The sequence below is a fragment of the Callionymus lyra genome, chromosome 3 (assembly GCF_982586985.1).
Source record: "Callionymus lyra chromosome 3, fCalLyr1.hap1.1, whole genome shotgun sequence".
In the NCBI taxonomy this organism is placed as follows: Eukaryota; Metazoa; Chordata; class Actinopteri; order Syngnathiformes; family Callionymidae; genus Callionymus; species Callionymus lyra.
In genome coordinates, this window is record NC_141820.1 from 38,039,892 (window position 1) to 38,054,902 (window position 15,011).

Genomic DNA, 15,011 nt, shown 5'->3' on the forward strand with positions numbered 1-15,011 from the left:
TCATATCTGTCAGGTTCCGGACACAAACTTCTGGGACAACATGGACAAAGAAGACGAAACTTTGCTGTCAAAATTCTTTCAAAAGCACGTGACAGTAGAAGTTCTTCTTGGTCGGGGTGTTCTAGCGTGGAGGGACGAGAGAACACGCAGCTCTGGCATCAGCAACACTTCAGGTAAGTCATCGCTCAGAAAAAACCACACGTTTCAATTGTATGTAGTATTATATCAGTCTCACATGTCATTCGCAACTGTTGTCAACAGTAGTATGAAGTAGTAGTAAGTATGAATTGAATACAAACTTGGCTTCTCACTAATATGAGTGACCAGACTCAACATAATATTGAGTTGTGGAAACAACAGTATTATAAAGATAACTTTAGAATGTTGATAAGCGTCATTCACAACCAGTTGTCCAGTAATGAAAATATAATGTCTTCAATTATTTATAAGATCATACTGCAAATGGATTTTTGGTTGAGTGATATTTATAGTAACTTCTGGGTTAAGAGAGTTTGATATAATAAAGAAGAAAGCAAGAGTGATTAAGTGGTGTACACACAAGAGTGTATTACACCAGAACCTTTACTTGATAACTGTAGATGTGTACTATTTAAAAAATATATGTTTTGATCAGGATCATTTTATTTAGTTAAACCAATGTTAGCATTGCACTATATAAATACAAATTACTTACTTACTTACTTACTTTTACAAACATAACATGTATTTTAGGATGATGAGTTGTTTCTAATGTGTGTCCTAAACTAATGGCTAAATTATCAGTCATGTACAAACGTTCACCAGGCAATTTATCTATTCTTTAAGACATACTAAGGTATTCTCAATTTGTCAATCTCATCGCAGTGGGAATCTGTTTATCATCTGGTGACTTGTATTAGACTCTGGCATTATCTCCCAAACCTGTCAATATAGTAACAATTGCTTTTTTAAGTGCTGTAAATTGTTATTTTTCATCGTAATCAGCCTGTTGATAAATGTATCTTTTTTATATATCAGTCAAGAAGTAAATCTCTAATTTTAAAACACATTGAAGTGTTACTCAAACACATAGAGGATCGTAGAGTGCTGTCCCCCTGAAGTTAAAGTTCTTATCAGTTTCAAGAACTGCAAGTAAAACTTGAATATGTGCCTTGACATAACAGTGGGAACTGCTACAACAAAATATCTGCTCGGAATAATAGTTACCGTTGCTGTTTAGCAAAGGAGGCTAATTTCTGCTGAATCTGACGTTTATAACTAGTTTATTAGTCTCCATTTATTGTCAGGTACACTTGACATTGTGTTAGATTGTGTCAATTTATATGACATGATATCAGATAATAACCTGCTGTTGTGTCTTTTATCCCATCAATGTTCAACTCAGCCATCATTCCTTCAACGTTGACAGTTTAAACCCAACCACACCGGAGTACTGACACCAGGTTTTGTTGAGTTGGTAGAAAGTTCTATCTAGTGGGCCTTCAAAATAAAGACACTGCATCACTCAGCTGATGCAGTGATGATGTCTACTGTCGCTTTTATTTTTAGCAGAATAAAAATGTAATAAGATTAATGATTCAGAAGAGGTGAAAAGTATTTGCTAAGACAGGAAACGGGAAACTTAGGCCACTAAAATAACTTATTTATGATGACTATTAATGTGTGCCTACTTTAATTTAGTTATGGCATTGCAGTACCTTCAAATACTTCGAAGAATGCTTTGTATCAACAATTAACAAAAAAGAATAATATTTGATTTGTTGTCAAACTAAATCACACTGATGACTAGTATACAGGCCCATAATGGGCTGGCCTGATGAAAGTTTTGTAGAATTGTAAAACATTTATTCTCGTAAAAACAAAGTGTGTATAAATCAAGTGTTTATTTTAACATGTATGTGTCGGATTACTTTAACAAAATGCATTCAGAACAAGTTCAACTACTGACATTTGAGAAAGTTATGCTTCTTAACTGGACCTCTGCATCCATGTCCTTTAACATAACCGTTTTATGAGGTATGATATCATCCTGTTTTGGCTGATATAAGTGTTTCAGCCAAAAATGCAGTGTTGGACTATTTTCACTAAAGATCTGGTGCATCCCTAAATAAATAATTCTTGCAAAAACTTCCCATTTCCTCATTTTTACAAAAGTTTAATTTCAACACATTAAGAAATTAAAGGTTAGAGATCAGAGTTTGGCAGAGGTAATAATCATTCTTATGAATTTAATATTAAAGTTATTCAATAAAAATATTTATAAAATGTTTTTTTTGTTTAAACCGATTAAGACAAAGTAATGATAGAACATGTATGATACATACATTAGGTGAAAGAAACAAAAGATAATGTTATCTTATTAATGATCATTTTCTGAGTCAACAGACAAAAACATCTTTATCAGTCGTTTGTCATCTCTGATAGTAGACAATCCTGCTCTGTCATTGTTCCGTTATCAGTGAATGGAATTCATCCTCACACCTTCTTCAAACTTTGTTGTTCTATTTATAGTTTAGAAAGCTGCATCAGATTCAGCTATATTTGTCCGGTGTTTTACCTGTTATAGCTGCTGTTATCTTACATAATAGCTGAAGAGATGTGTGGAAAGCTGAGTTTCTTGTTGTGCTATTAAGACAAGTAAGCAACATAGGAACCATCATCGAACTTATTGTACTTGCTTGTGAATAAAGAGTGCACTCAAACACTCTAAGACGTTTTATTGAAAATGTAGTAGCCGGGAGCAAGGTTCAGATTGAGGTGGGAATGGCAGTAATCCGGAACAGAGATCCGTTCAGGGGCAGTAAAGAGGAGGGGTAAGGTCTCATTGGAGAAGAAGAGGTAGGCTAAAGGCAAGAAAACGTCCAAGTCACAAGCAGAAGATCCAGAAAAGGGACAAGGGACTCAAACAATCTGATACTAACCTGATTGTAATGAGTGGTGGTGTGATGAGTGCAGAAGAAAGTCAAGCCATGATGGAAAGTCCTTTTTTCAAAAACATGAATGACTCGGGTATGAAGGATTAAACTAGCGGTGGGAGTTTTTGGTTGCCCACCAAAGTTGCACTATACATATATCCACCCATCTTCTACCACGTATCAAGGTCAGATCATAGAGCTGCTGAAAAGGGATCCCCACTTAACTCTCATCAGAAACAACTTCTACTTCTTCTGGAAAAACACTGAGATGTTTCCTGCTCAACCAGGAGACGTAGTCTAGCCAATGTGTTCGAGGTGTGGCCCAAGCTCTCCTCCCAATTGGACATGCCAGGAATAGTGTTCCAATAACTCATCCTCAGCCTGATTTTGATTTGAGTCTCTCCTGAATGATTGAGCGATAAGAGAGTCGAGACAGACCATGTGGAGAAACCCTAATTTTGGTCACTTGTATCTGCGCTCATGTTTACACAGTCAGTTAGTTTAGTTCATGACCATCGATTCAAGTCTTTGACCATCTATATAAAAACGTGTCAGACACTGTTTGTGAAGCATATGAGGATCAATGAATACATTATGACATGTGAATAATTGACCAAAAGCTTTAACAGACTGTTAACTATTTTTTTGAGGTGCATCCTGAGAATTCTTCTTCTTTTTAGACTCTGCATTTCTGCTGGAAATAATGACTCGCTCCAGCGGGCAGCCGGCACTGCTGGTGTCATTGTCATAGTCCTTCTGTTACACCTTCCACCTCCATCTGTTTGTCTAAGCACCGGCTTAACAGACCCATTGTGCCTGAGCAAAATCCACACGTTTGACGGTTCGCTGCCGTGTGTACCCAAGCAGATCCCTGCTTTGTAATCCAAAGGTGGTCGCAACTCTCAGACCTGTCTATACATCGACGACGCACGGTTGGCATGATAGAGAGAGCGAAACAAACACTGCCAGGAAACAGCAGCTGCTAATACTCATGCAAACTGTGCAGGTTTGTTATGTCAATTGCACTTATTTACATGCAGCTTGGCGCAGGAGTCCGGTCTAGGGAAGCTAAATAAACAATAAATCAATGTCCCCATAAGTAAAGGTGTGCTTATGTGAACGATTGGCAATTATAGCAAAAATAATTCACAGATAAACACCACACACAAGATACAATCACATGATTTCCACTCAAATATGTGTGATGTTACCGTCTAGGCCAAGATTCTGTCATTCATATCATATGATAAAAAAAAAAAGATAAATGAATAACAAACCTGCATTTCAAACAGTAAACAGTATGACGGTGATAATGAAGTGCTCCACTGGTGAACTGCCCTTAATTTGAAAACCGAAAAGTTATTTCCTACTTCTGAATGGCGTTTGGGGAATTTACAATGAAGTTAAGAGAGAAAACTCCAGTTTAAGGTGGGGCTGATGACAGGAGAAACACAAAAAAACTCTCTAACTTGACAACAGTACAATGTAAGCTCCGTTGTGTTTTCTTCATGTTATGATGACTCAATCATGCACTGTTGTGTTATGAAAGATAGAGATGCTTTATGTTGCTTCTGATAAAACCTGAAGAATGTTTTTATGACCGAACCAGCTATTGCATTGTAAGAAAGGGATGATTTTGTATACGATGGTGAATATTTAGAACCCAAAAGTGCTTGTGTGTTGAAATAAAAACTTTCAATCTGCCAGAATATGCCACCTCAAATTACAGTGGCCGGAGTATCAGATTCTTTGACCTCTACTCTATAACACACCAGGTGTCATTGTTATTGGATCTGTGCTTTATTTCAAGAAGAGGAAAAACTACTGGTTGGAAAGAAAAGAGCTTGTTATAAAATAAGTAACTGGGGAGAAGCCTTGAGAGTATTGAATGGGTAAATATACTGTAGGTGGACCCAATTGTGGTGTGAGAATGGCTCAAATTGTGTGAATGTCACACTCATACTCGTGTGACACTCTTCTGACACTTGGTAGCTGTTTCATCACATTTAATACTGTATATCTTTGGGTCAAAGAACAGTTCTTGGAAGTCCGTATTGTCATCTCTCATTAACCGCTCAAACCATCTATGCTAGAAGACGTGGCTGCCAGCTTTCCTGATTATTCAGGCCCACAAGACTTTTTTTTTTGTTGGGCCAAATGGAATGCATAAAGTCTTGGGTTTTATTCACAGGTGTCAGTTGAGACGCTGGCCATGGTAGAACCAAGATCTTAGTTATTCAATTATTCACAATGCAATGACCAAAGGTGCATCGCTTAAACCCCATAATGGGAAGCCTGCAGATGTGTCCTGAACATTTAAATCTGAAGAAGGAACTGCATACTTTTAACGCCCAATTTCTCTGTTGAGTCAATGTTGTTTTGGTTTCATTTTTGTGGTTGTAATTTAATTTCTTTATTTGTTGTTTGTCCTTGAGGGCCACCATAGACATATGTATGAGGCCTTAAGTGTCCTGGCAACTTTCAGAGACAACTGTTTTCTGCCATTTTCTTCTTTAACTACCTATGTTAAATGTGTATACTCCCAGAGTGCCTCCTACAGGACATGTTAAGAAGTCGTTATTAAATATACTACTTTGTGGTTTACTTTTTATGTGTTGAAACATAAGAAAAGTGAGGAAACAAGATGGAAACCTAGCAACTGGGGATTTGAAAACTAACAACCAACTAACTTGTCTGTTTTTTGTGTTCATTATATTTGTTTGTAAGCTCTTCCACATATCAGTTACATTTCTAGATTTCATTTTATCATCTCTCTTGCATCTGTGCCTCACTAATGGTGAAACATGACAAAAGAGCCGACATAAATAATATTGGAACACCTAGATTTTGGAGCTTGTACTGGCTTGTCTGCATGCCAGGCAGTCACAATAAAAGGATTACATAGTGATCCATAGCACTCAGGGACGGGAGCAGAGAACTGCTGCAGAATATGAATATGATGACAGCTTAGTTATTGTCAGAGGACAGAGAGAGGCCGGAGACTGCAGTGTCAGAAATATTGCTAACAAATATAAAATCTCCTGTGTACCTCCATAAATGCATCAGATGTTTTGCTGGGTTCAGATTCAAGACATTCCGATTCTATACGACACCACTTTATACTGAGATGAGATGGTGTCAGGGTGTAGACGACGGCTTATGTGAAGGTTGACAAGAAAATTAATTTTGAGGAAAAGCTTTGTGAGGTATGTTCGGTGGAATCCTGTTTTGTAAAATGCCTTTTTGTTTTTTGAGGTTAGCAGAACAGCAACATTGATTTCTCAGCCGCATCAAAACATATTTTTGTTAAAGAGCAAACAAGCAGCAACAATGATTGTTTCTCTGGGAGGTCATTAGAAAAGCATGTTTTAGGTATAGACAATAATCAGAGTGGCAAGCAAAAACAAATAGCTTTTTAAAAATAGAATATCTTCTAAATTGCTATGTTCAGACAGATCCACCTAGCCCTGCTCTTTGTTAATCTGCTCTTTGTCCCGGCCGTCCAGGGTCATCACAGCAGTTCAGATGGTGAAATCACTGACAACACAAGCAGGGGGAGAATTTCTTAACTTTGGGTTTGCAACCAGAGTGCACGGTGGCACAGTGGTTGGCTTGATAGCCTCACGCAAGTATACAAAACCAAAAATATACAGAAGTTGATTGGGAAAATTGTCTGTAGGTGTGTCTTTGTGTGCCTTGTGACAGACTGGCGTAATGTCTAGGGTGTCCCTCGCCTCCTGCCGGAAGAAACTGGGATAGGTGATCACAATAAGGGATTAACCAGCATATAAAATCGGTTTGCAACCAGACACAACATCCAGATTTAGAGAGTGAAGCCAATGAGGAAGTCTGTGGTTGTCACCAATCTTGAAACATATGCCAGTAAAAAGATAAATGAATCACAACTGTCAAACAATATATCTACTCAATTACCATACTATTATAACTAAATATTTTTGGGGGTCAGGCATGATTATTACACTGTTATTACACTATTACAAAGGTATTGTAATCAAGTCATGGATTATCATTGGAGTTATTGTTAATATATGAATTGTGCATTAGCGATCACCAACTTTTTTAGTTACTGTTACTGTTGCTCTTTTTGACCATGGGTGAAAAGCGTAAGGCGTTTTCTTTGAAGATAAACCTGAAGAAATGTGTTTATGACCAAACCAGCTATTGCATTGTAAGAAAGTGATGATGTTGTACACGATGGTGAATATTTAGAACCCAAAAGTGCTTTCAATCTGACCAAATATACCACCTCAAATTACAGTGGCTGGAGTGACAGATTCTTTGACCTCTTCTCTATAACACACTCAGTGTCACTGTTATTGGATCTGTGCTTTATTTCAAGAAGAGGAAAAACTAATTGTTGGAAAGAAGAGAGCTTGTTATAAAATAAGTAACTGGGGAGAAGCCTGGAGATTATTGAACTGTGACTCATTAGTGCACTGAAAATATGCATCTTTTTACTTAAATTCTCTCTATTCCACATCTGGGACATCCTTATCACGCTGGCTGACGGTTTTATGTCGACATAATTACAACGTGACGCCTAAGGAGGTTCTGCAAAAGCTGTTCTCCCTCGTAAGAAAATCGATACTTCTCTATACTTTCTATCTCAATTGTTGAGGCCCAAGCGTTTTAAATTGTTCCCTAAATAATGAACACTCTTGTATGTTTTACCGGTTTGTCAGAACGCAACCAAAAGAAGATCTAATGTGTTAATTTCAAGACTTTAGTGCCGGACACAGATCAAGGCGAGCAGAAAAGAGGGTTGTTTGAACTGTGAAAAGACTTCATTGTACTGCATTTGCTTTCTCATTTAGAGGGCGTTGTTTTCAGACAAAATTGTACAGTGGGGTGAGAGTTTCTTGACACAACCTTGAAGAGGATGCTTGGATTGAATGGACGAAGAACAAGGAAAATGCTCAGTCCTCAGTATTTATAGTGGAAAGAAGAGAAAGAGCACTTAAGGCCACCTGAATGCACTGAAGAAGGCGCAAGTACATTTTTTATAAAGGGCCACATTTGAAGTGAAAACTTGCAGGGGCCTTATATGAACTGTAACATCATACTAAGAGATATCTTAATCAGAAGTTTAAAATCTAAAGCATCTATATCTCCAATCAGTTCAACAAAAAATGGAGAAGTTCTTCACGCACATCATGATGATGTTTTGAAGTTATTCATTTATTAAGTTGTCCCCCGTCTGAAATCTCAGCGAACAAGAGGTTACGAGAGTGAAGTCGATTATGACGCAATAATGGGCTTCACTTCTCCTCCAGCCAGCTGTAATCCCGCCAAGATTTGTTTATACAACATGTCCCTTGTGGTGACGAACCTCAATTATTGGCAAATCACAGCAGAGCTGGTGTGGTTATGGAAAACAAGGTTTTATCTCCAGTGGGCAGGGGCTTAAGCATTTTTATTTTATTTTACATTTAATTGTTTTAAATACTTAGTTTTGTTTTTTACAGTCACATACTGATGAGTACAATAGAGGTCCAAGATCTATTTGAGAGGTACTTAAATCAACACTTTTGTTTCCCTTTAATAAATGACCATTGACAGATAGAAGCTTAATTTAGTGCTGTTTATATTTGACTCTCCATCTTTAAAAATGAAGTGAGGGTGGACAGCAGTCCGTCACCTTCATTGTTTTAAATTATGTTCTATTTTACTTGGGTGAACCAACCAAGAGTGGTTTCACAAGATATGTCTGACAATGCTTCTCCAAATAAAACATGCAATTGTTTTCTGTTTGATGCTGGATGTGAGCCACTGTATCATTGTCACACATCTTCATATCAAGCAGGTGCAATCAAGGAAGCTCAGGGGAGTTAAAGAGGCGAGTGTAGGATAGCATGAAATGATGTAGATGGCTGCGATAACAATGTCTCCTCCCAAACCATCTGTTGTGTTCTTGTGTCATACAGAAAGTGTTTCAGACTTCATCAGTGCAAAATAGGTCAACAAAAACTTGATAATGCTCAAACAGGAACTGTTTAAAGCTGTTGACTGCATGCAGATTGACAAGTCTGATCTCGATTGAATTTTGTGCACTTGCGCCCACCGAGAGGTGACTGTCGAAATCATGAGATGATGAATCGTTTTGTCTCTTTCCACTCTCCATGCCTTTCTAACTCCTCTCCACGGTGATATCAAATTTGTGCCCTCTTCAACTGAAGAGGCGTGAAACATTTAGCACCAGATTGCTTCTCCTACTATTACTGGTAAATGTTGCTGCCAGACATCAGACAGCCTACAAATGGCCATCCCATTGTTGTGTGACTCGCACAATAACCGATGAAAAATGCATACGTTCATTGTGTTCAAATGTGCCTTGAATAAGATATTTTACCCTCAAGTTTTAAAAAGTATGTTGTGCTAATCAAGACTAGGGTAGCCCTTAAGCTGTGTGTCAATCCATCCAGACAGAAACTATTTTATTTATTGTTATTATTTTCTTGTCTTATTGGTCTGTTTTAACTTCACACATAGCTTATTTTCTTTTTCTTTAAAAAAAAAAAATACCATTTCTCATACTTCTCATATTCTGATTCTAAATGTGTTTTAGGCATATTCTAAACAATCACTTTGTATTTGTGTTTAGATAGATAGCACTGTTTAAAACACAATAGAAAGTTGAAGTTGAGTTTTGAGTCTAAAGTGAAGATTTAAAACTAAATAGTTGATTGGCTGTCCTTGATGTGTTTTTAATGCTTATTGGAAATGTCATTATTTTGGAGACACAGAGCAAGGGTTGAACATAAGCACAGTTAGTAAAGAACAGTCTTATGGTGTGTATCTGATTGTATACACATGAATGTTGAGCTAGCATGTCATATATTGTGAGTTTAAACTTAAATGTATCTTTGTCTTGAAAGAGTCCACACACTAAGACCTAAGCCACAGTAAAAGTTTGCATCTGTCATACGAACTGAGTTAATTTGAGAGTTATTAGAAGCCACATGATCCCCTCACAATAAAAAGGAACCTTTTCTACAAAGGCGATACTCACATCTGACACTAAATCCTTTCCTTCATCCAGATCCTGAAAAGCTGACTTAGAGCTGATAGGGAACCTTTTCAGCTTGAAGTGACACGCTGGGCCCTGTGGTATGAATAGTCAGAGCGTGCTGGTTGACTGCCAGTGCTAAGATTCTTTCAGGCACAAAGAGAAAGTATGCCAGCGCTGCGCTGAGAGGATTTTTGCCTTGTATGGCCAAGGGCTTTGCATGTAACTTAGCAAAGGCACTGAGATTAAAAAAAAGTGTGTGAGTCCTCTGATGGGATGGTGTGTGAGGCTTACGGTCTTGAAATGTCTGTGACATCGTGGTTGTGTACTTAATGTGTGAGATCGACTTATTACAGCTTATTACAAAGCGAGTGTTTAAAGATTGCACCATCAGTCAGGATGATGCTGCAGATAACAGCCGGAAAATATGATTTGTTATCTCCAACGTTACATTAGATAAAGATACGTAATAAAAGATCAAAGACTGATTTAATGGAAATGTTCCTAATGGCCAAAAGTTATACTTATTCTTTATTTCAACAATGACACACACAAATTTCATCAAGCACATATGCTTTATCCATCAATCTCAATCTGCATGACGCCTTCGTTTTCTGCACATTTCAGCGTCTGACTGTTCTGACTGAAAGTACTCCTACACAAGAGAATAGTTTTTCATGCCCATATATCAGTCGATGTGACAAAGAGACGTTAAGGGTGACTAATTGTGCAGCAATATCAGAGACCCATCGTCCTGCTGACCATCATCACTGTCCTGTCTTTAGTAAAAACAACCCAAATGGTTTAAGTGACATTTAAGGTGCCTTTACACTCCCTCTGTTGAAAGTGAAGATTTATGTTTATGTAATTAAAGGTTAATTGTAAAGTGTCTTTCTAGACCAGGGTCATATAGCGCTTTAACAATCAAAAACCATACACAGTTAAAATATGTACTTTAAAAAGGTCAAGACACATAAGACAAACACAGGAGTCCCAGAAAATTATGAAAAAGCCATCACAAATAAAAATGTCTTAAGATGCTTCTTGAAGGAGTCAGTAGATCCATCAAACACAGTGGGAGATGAAGATCGTTCCAAAGCTTAGGAGCAACAGCCTGGAAGATTTTCTCTCCTCTGGTCCGGAAGCATGTGAGAGGAACCATTAGTAGATTCTGATCCACAGACCTCAGAGCCCGAGCTGGGGTATAAGGCTGGATCAGATCACTGATGTAAAGTATGTATGTGTTTTTCCTTGATGATAGAAATTGTTTGTGTTTGTGACACAGCTCTCTGTCCACAGCAGTCAATGTAAATATGTATGAACCTATTCTCCTGATGTCTACCACAACGTCTTTAGTTCACAATGAGAAAGGTTATTGGCCCCGTACCCCAGCCTTGTTGTATTTAATGAGCCACACTACAGTTGTAATGATGCGGTTATCAGCGTGCACACAAGATTAAATAAGGAGGATATTGCTTGTTTATGTAAAAGCTGTCTCACAGGAAGAAGCTAATCGGAGTAATCTAAACATCTACTTGTGATCTGTAGGGGGCAGTAATGCTGTATCAGTTCTGCCAAAAACAGAGAAGACGGAAGCATCAACGGTACTGAAAAATATTCACACACTCCTGTACATTTCCCTGCCTATGCCTATATATTGAATCATTCAGTTATATTAAACTTATAGAATATAAATGACATGTGAAAATCAACACTTTGACAGCTAATGATCATTTATAATGTTTATTATTATGCTCCCTGTTCAGATACAAATGGTCTGACATCATACAGAATAAACCAAATTATTAAGGAAAACTATTTCCAAGCTTCAGTCTTATAAACTACAATTGCATTGATGTCCTGGTGCAGTGTTACTGGTAAGAATTATACGTCATTATCACTGTTGGTGAATATCTTCAAACTAAACTTCTTTTTTTTTTTTTTTAATTAAATAATAACAAAAATATGAAACGATAAAGAAATTAAAAAAAAAACAGCTGAAATTTGTTGCATTCACAGAAACATGGTTGCAAGTGTTGCAGTATTGCAAGTTCAGCTCAAGGCAACTGCAGTGAACCTGTCTCTGTGAAGTTCTTACACTCTCCCCTTGCTTGGGTTTATTTACTCCAGACGTGCCTTCAGTAAAACCTGCAGTGCAGTGGCAAATTTGTGTTTCTGAATAATCAGTCGGTGTGATTATGAATATATTGTACATAACCTTCCCAGGGTCTCCCAAGTCTTTTGGATAGGCTCCAGCTTCCACTGTCCCAGTACATGGTAGTATATGAGTCATATATCTGGGATTACACGGTGATAGGCAGGATACTAAAGTGCTCAGAGTACAATGGCATCCAACAGAGAATTGGGACTCCACTCCGTCTCACAATATGGAGGGGTAGGGCTAAGATCTAGGGGTAGAGGTAGTATCTACCATAGGGATAGCCAAAATTAGCCAAATTCCAAAATTGATTGGAAGTGGGTTCATGGTTCACAGAAGTTGCACTGAACCCAACTGACTTTTAATAAAGCTGGATCAAACTGCTGAGGTTGTAAATGCTTCTCCTTTTACCTTCTGGTCCTTTTCATTCTGGTGTTAGCCTGAGAGCCAACCAACTATAGCCTTATGTCTTTAATTTACTTCGAATATTTTTCGATTTCATTACCCACCAACCAAAAAGCTGTCAACACATGAATCCATTCTAATCATTACCACAGGAACATTTCCAATCTCAAATTTCAATTTGAGTCGTCGATTATGTCTCAGCAAAACCCATCCGCTCAATTTTGAAAAAGTTAAATTCTACGTCCTCATTCTCTCCCGAAATAAAGTCTCCTGGCAATAACTGTCCTTGCTATTTGTCAAAGTGGGAATATGGATGGTCATAAAGTTATTCATGCCTGCGTAAGGAATCATCTTTATTTGAGAAAGAAATGAAATCCTATTTCCTCAGAGTCTCGGGGGAGACATAATATGTCATGCCTCCCACCCTTCCATTTCACCAAATCAGCTGAGCAAATGTGTAGGAGAGACAAGAGTGTAGGCATGAGATGAAGTGTGGGCTGTCGAAATGGTTTTAAAACAAGTTCACCAATAGAAAATGAATGTCACGTAAAAGCATCTGGGAATATTGGAGTATCCTGGAGTGACCAAGTTGATGTCGAGCAGGCGAAAGATCTTGAAAGAATGTGGCGATATTACAAATGACCTCTGAGCCTGCTGGCTTTTTCATTTCCCCGGAGAAGTCCAACTTTTTGAAGTGGTTTTTTAATTAACAGACACTACCCTTCACTCTCTGCGTGTTCACTGATATTTGCCAAACCTGTACTTTTCGACTCTGGCACTAATTAAAATCGCCCAAAACCCTGGGTTTAAAATTTGGCTGTAAATTAGTCCATTTAAAGTGATTTTTGGAGATTGAGAACAATAATATATAAAAATACATTTCATTTTCTAAGAGTGTGAGCTGTGTATTAATTTCATGACTATATTATTTATTACCATGAATATTTTACTACAATCATTGTGTGATTGTGTGATTGTGTGATTGTGTGTGTGAATGGGTGAATGCATAACTTGGTTGCTGAATAAGCATAGAAAAGTGCTATATAAGTAAGAGCCAATTACCAAATATTCATTTTGAATTTTAAACAATAAAATTGGGTTTTGACATAATACAAGGCACCGGAATCTTTGTTGCTTAATCTGGTTTTTACCAATACAGTAAGCCAGAACCGGTGCCATTATGGTACCAGGGATCTGTGCTTCTATTCACCACCATGTTGAGGTTTATACTCTAAAAACCTAATATGGTAAAATAATACATTTTCTAAACTGTAATCTGCATCTACCGGAGTTTATATGTCCTCCCTGTGCGTGCATTGGTTTACTCTGTGTGTTCTCTTCCACGGTTCAAAAACACCCTCTGGGTAGAGGCTGCAGAGCATCCAAAGTAGAAACACCAGACTGAGGAACATCTATTTTTTCCTGACCTGTCCAACTGATAACCAGTGCTCCTGCTCTGTAGAACATTATTTTGTTGTTTTTTAACTCGTACTTAATTGTATTGTTACTGTTAATGAATATTGTGACTTGTTGTTCCTCAAAATTGGACTGACCTGCAGCTGAAACTCAAAGAACAGACACCAGATTTAGTTCAAAGTCACATTATTTTGCTTGTATACAATTGAAAAGGAAGAACACATGTCTTCACTTTCTGAAGCACGGAGCTGTTAATTTGCTGTTATATCTCTGTCGCTGTTTCACAAGCCATCTATTATATTGCTACAAAGGTTTCCAAAAAAAAAGTTGGATGAATTATTATCCTCAAGGTCTTAGCATGATATACCTTCAGAATACTGTTCATGGCCCAAAGACATCTCTACTTCTTAACTTCCCTTTCTCACACATGCAGAGATAAAAAAAATATATATTGTGATACAAAAGTAATTGAAGTAAATTTAAAACACACTTTAGCTCAGAACTTCCCCATTAAATATAAACCTAGATTGTAAAACAAGCTAATTTATCTCTTAACGTTTGGTTAGCGTTTGGTTTTCTCTCTGAAACATGTACTATTATTCAAATGAAGCTACTTCTCCCAAACACTTTTTTGATCATTATTTCTTGCCTCTTAACAGATTCTGCAGGTGTTAAATATTCACCTCTGGACTATCTGCGGTCCACTGTGTTATAAGAAAACCCTTATTATTCAGACTGTCTGGCAAAAGCGTCACGCCTTGTGGCAAATATGAATATGCTAATGTCTCTGCAGGCGGCTGCGACGTCCAGGTCGGCGAGATAGTTGCCGTCCAGGAAGTAGATGGCAGAGACAACACAGAGGTCGAGAGGACAACAAGAAAGCAGCACGTACAGATATGCCCACATGGTTTCAAAGGTACCAAATACAGACTGTTTGGAAGTTTTCATTAATTTTGTGACAGACGTTTGTATTCATTAATTCACATGGAGGAACCTTTAAAATGATGGAGTTGACATTTGCAGGTTCATTTCATTAGTAGTCAAATTTAAATTGAAACGTTTTTATTTTATTTAAGTCAGTAAAGCAAAC

At 37.6% G+C, this 15,011-nt stretch overlaps 1 protein-coding gene across 2 annotated transcripts in view; it reads left to right on the plus strand.

Annotated features, from left to right (window-relative positions):
- Positions 1-15,011, plus strand: part of cerk (ceramide kinase) — a 36,339-nt gene continuing 21,328 nt past the window's right edge. For both annotated transcript variants that reach the window (XM_087787828.1, XM_087787829.1), the window contains exons 1-2: positions 1-173; positions 14,715-14,837. In XM_087787828.1, coding sequence (XP_087643954.1) covers positions 41-173; positions 14,715-14,837 — 256 coding nt within the window. In that variant the 5' untranslated portion in view covers positions 1-40. The remainder of the gene's footprint in view (positions 174-14,714; positions 14,838-15,011) is intronic.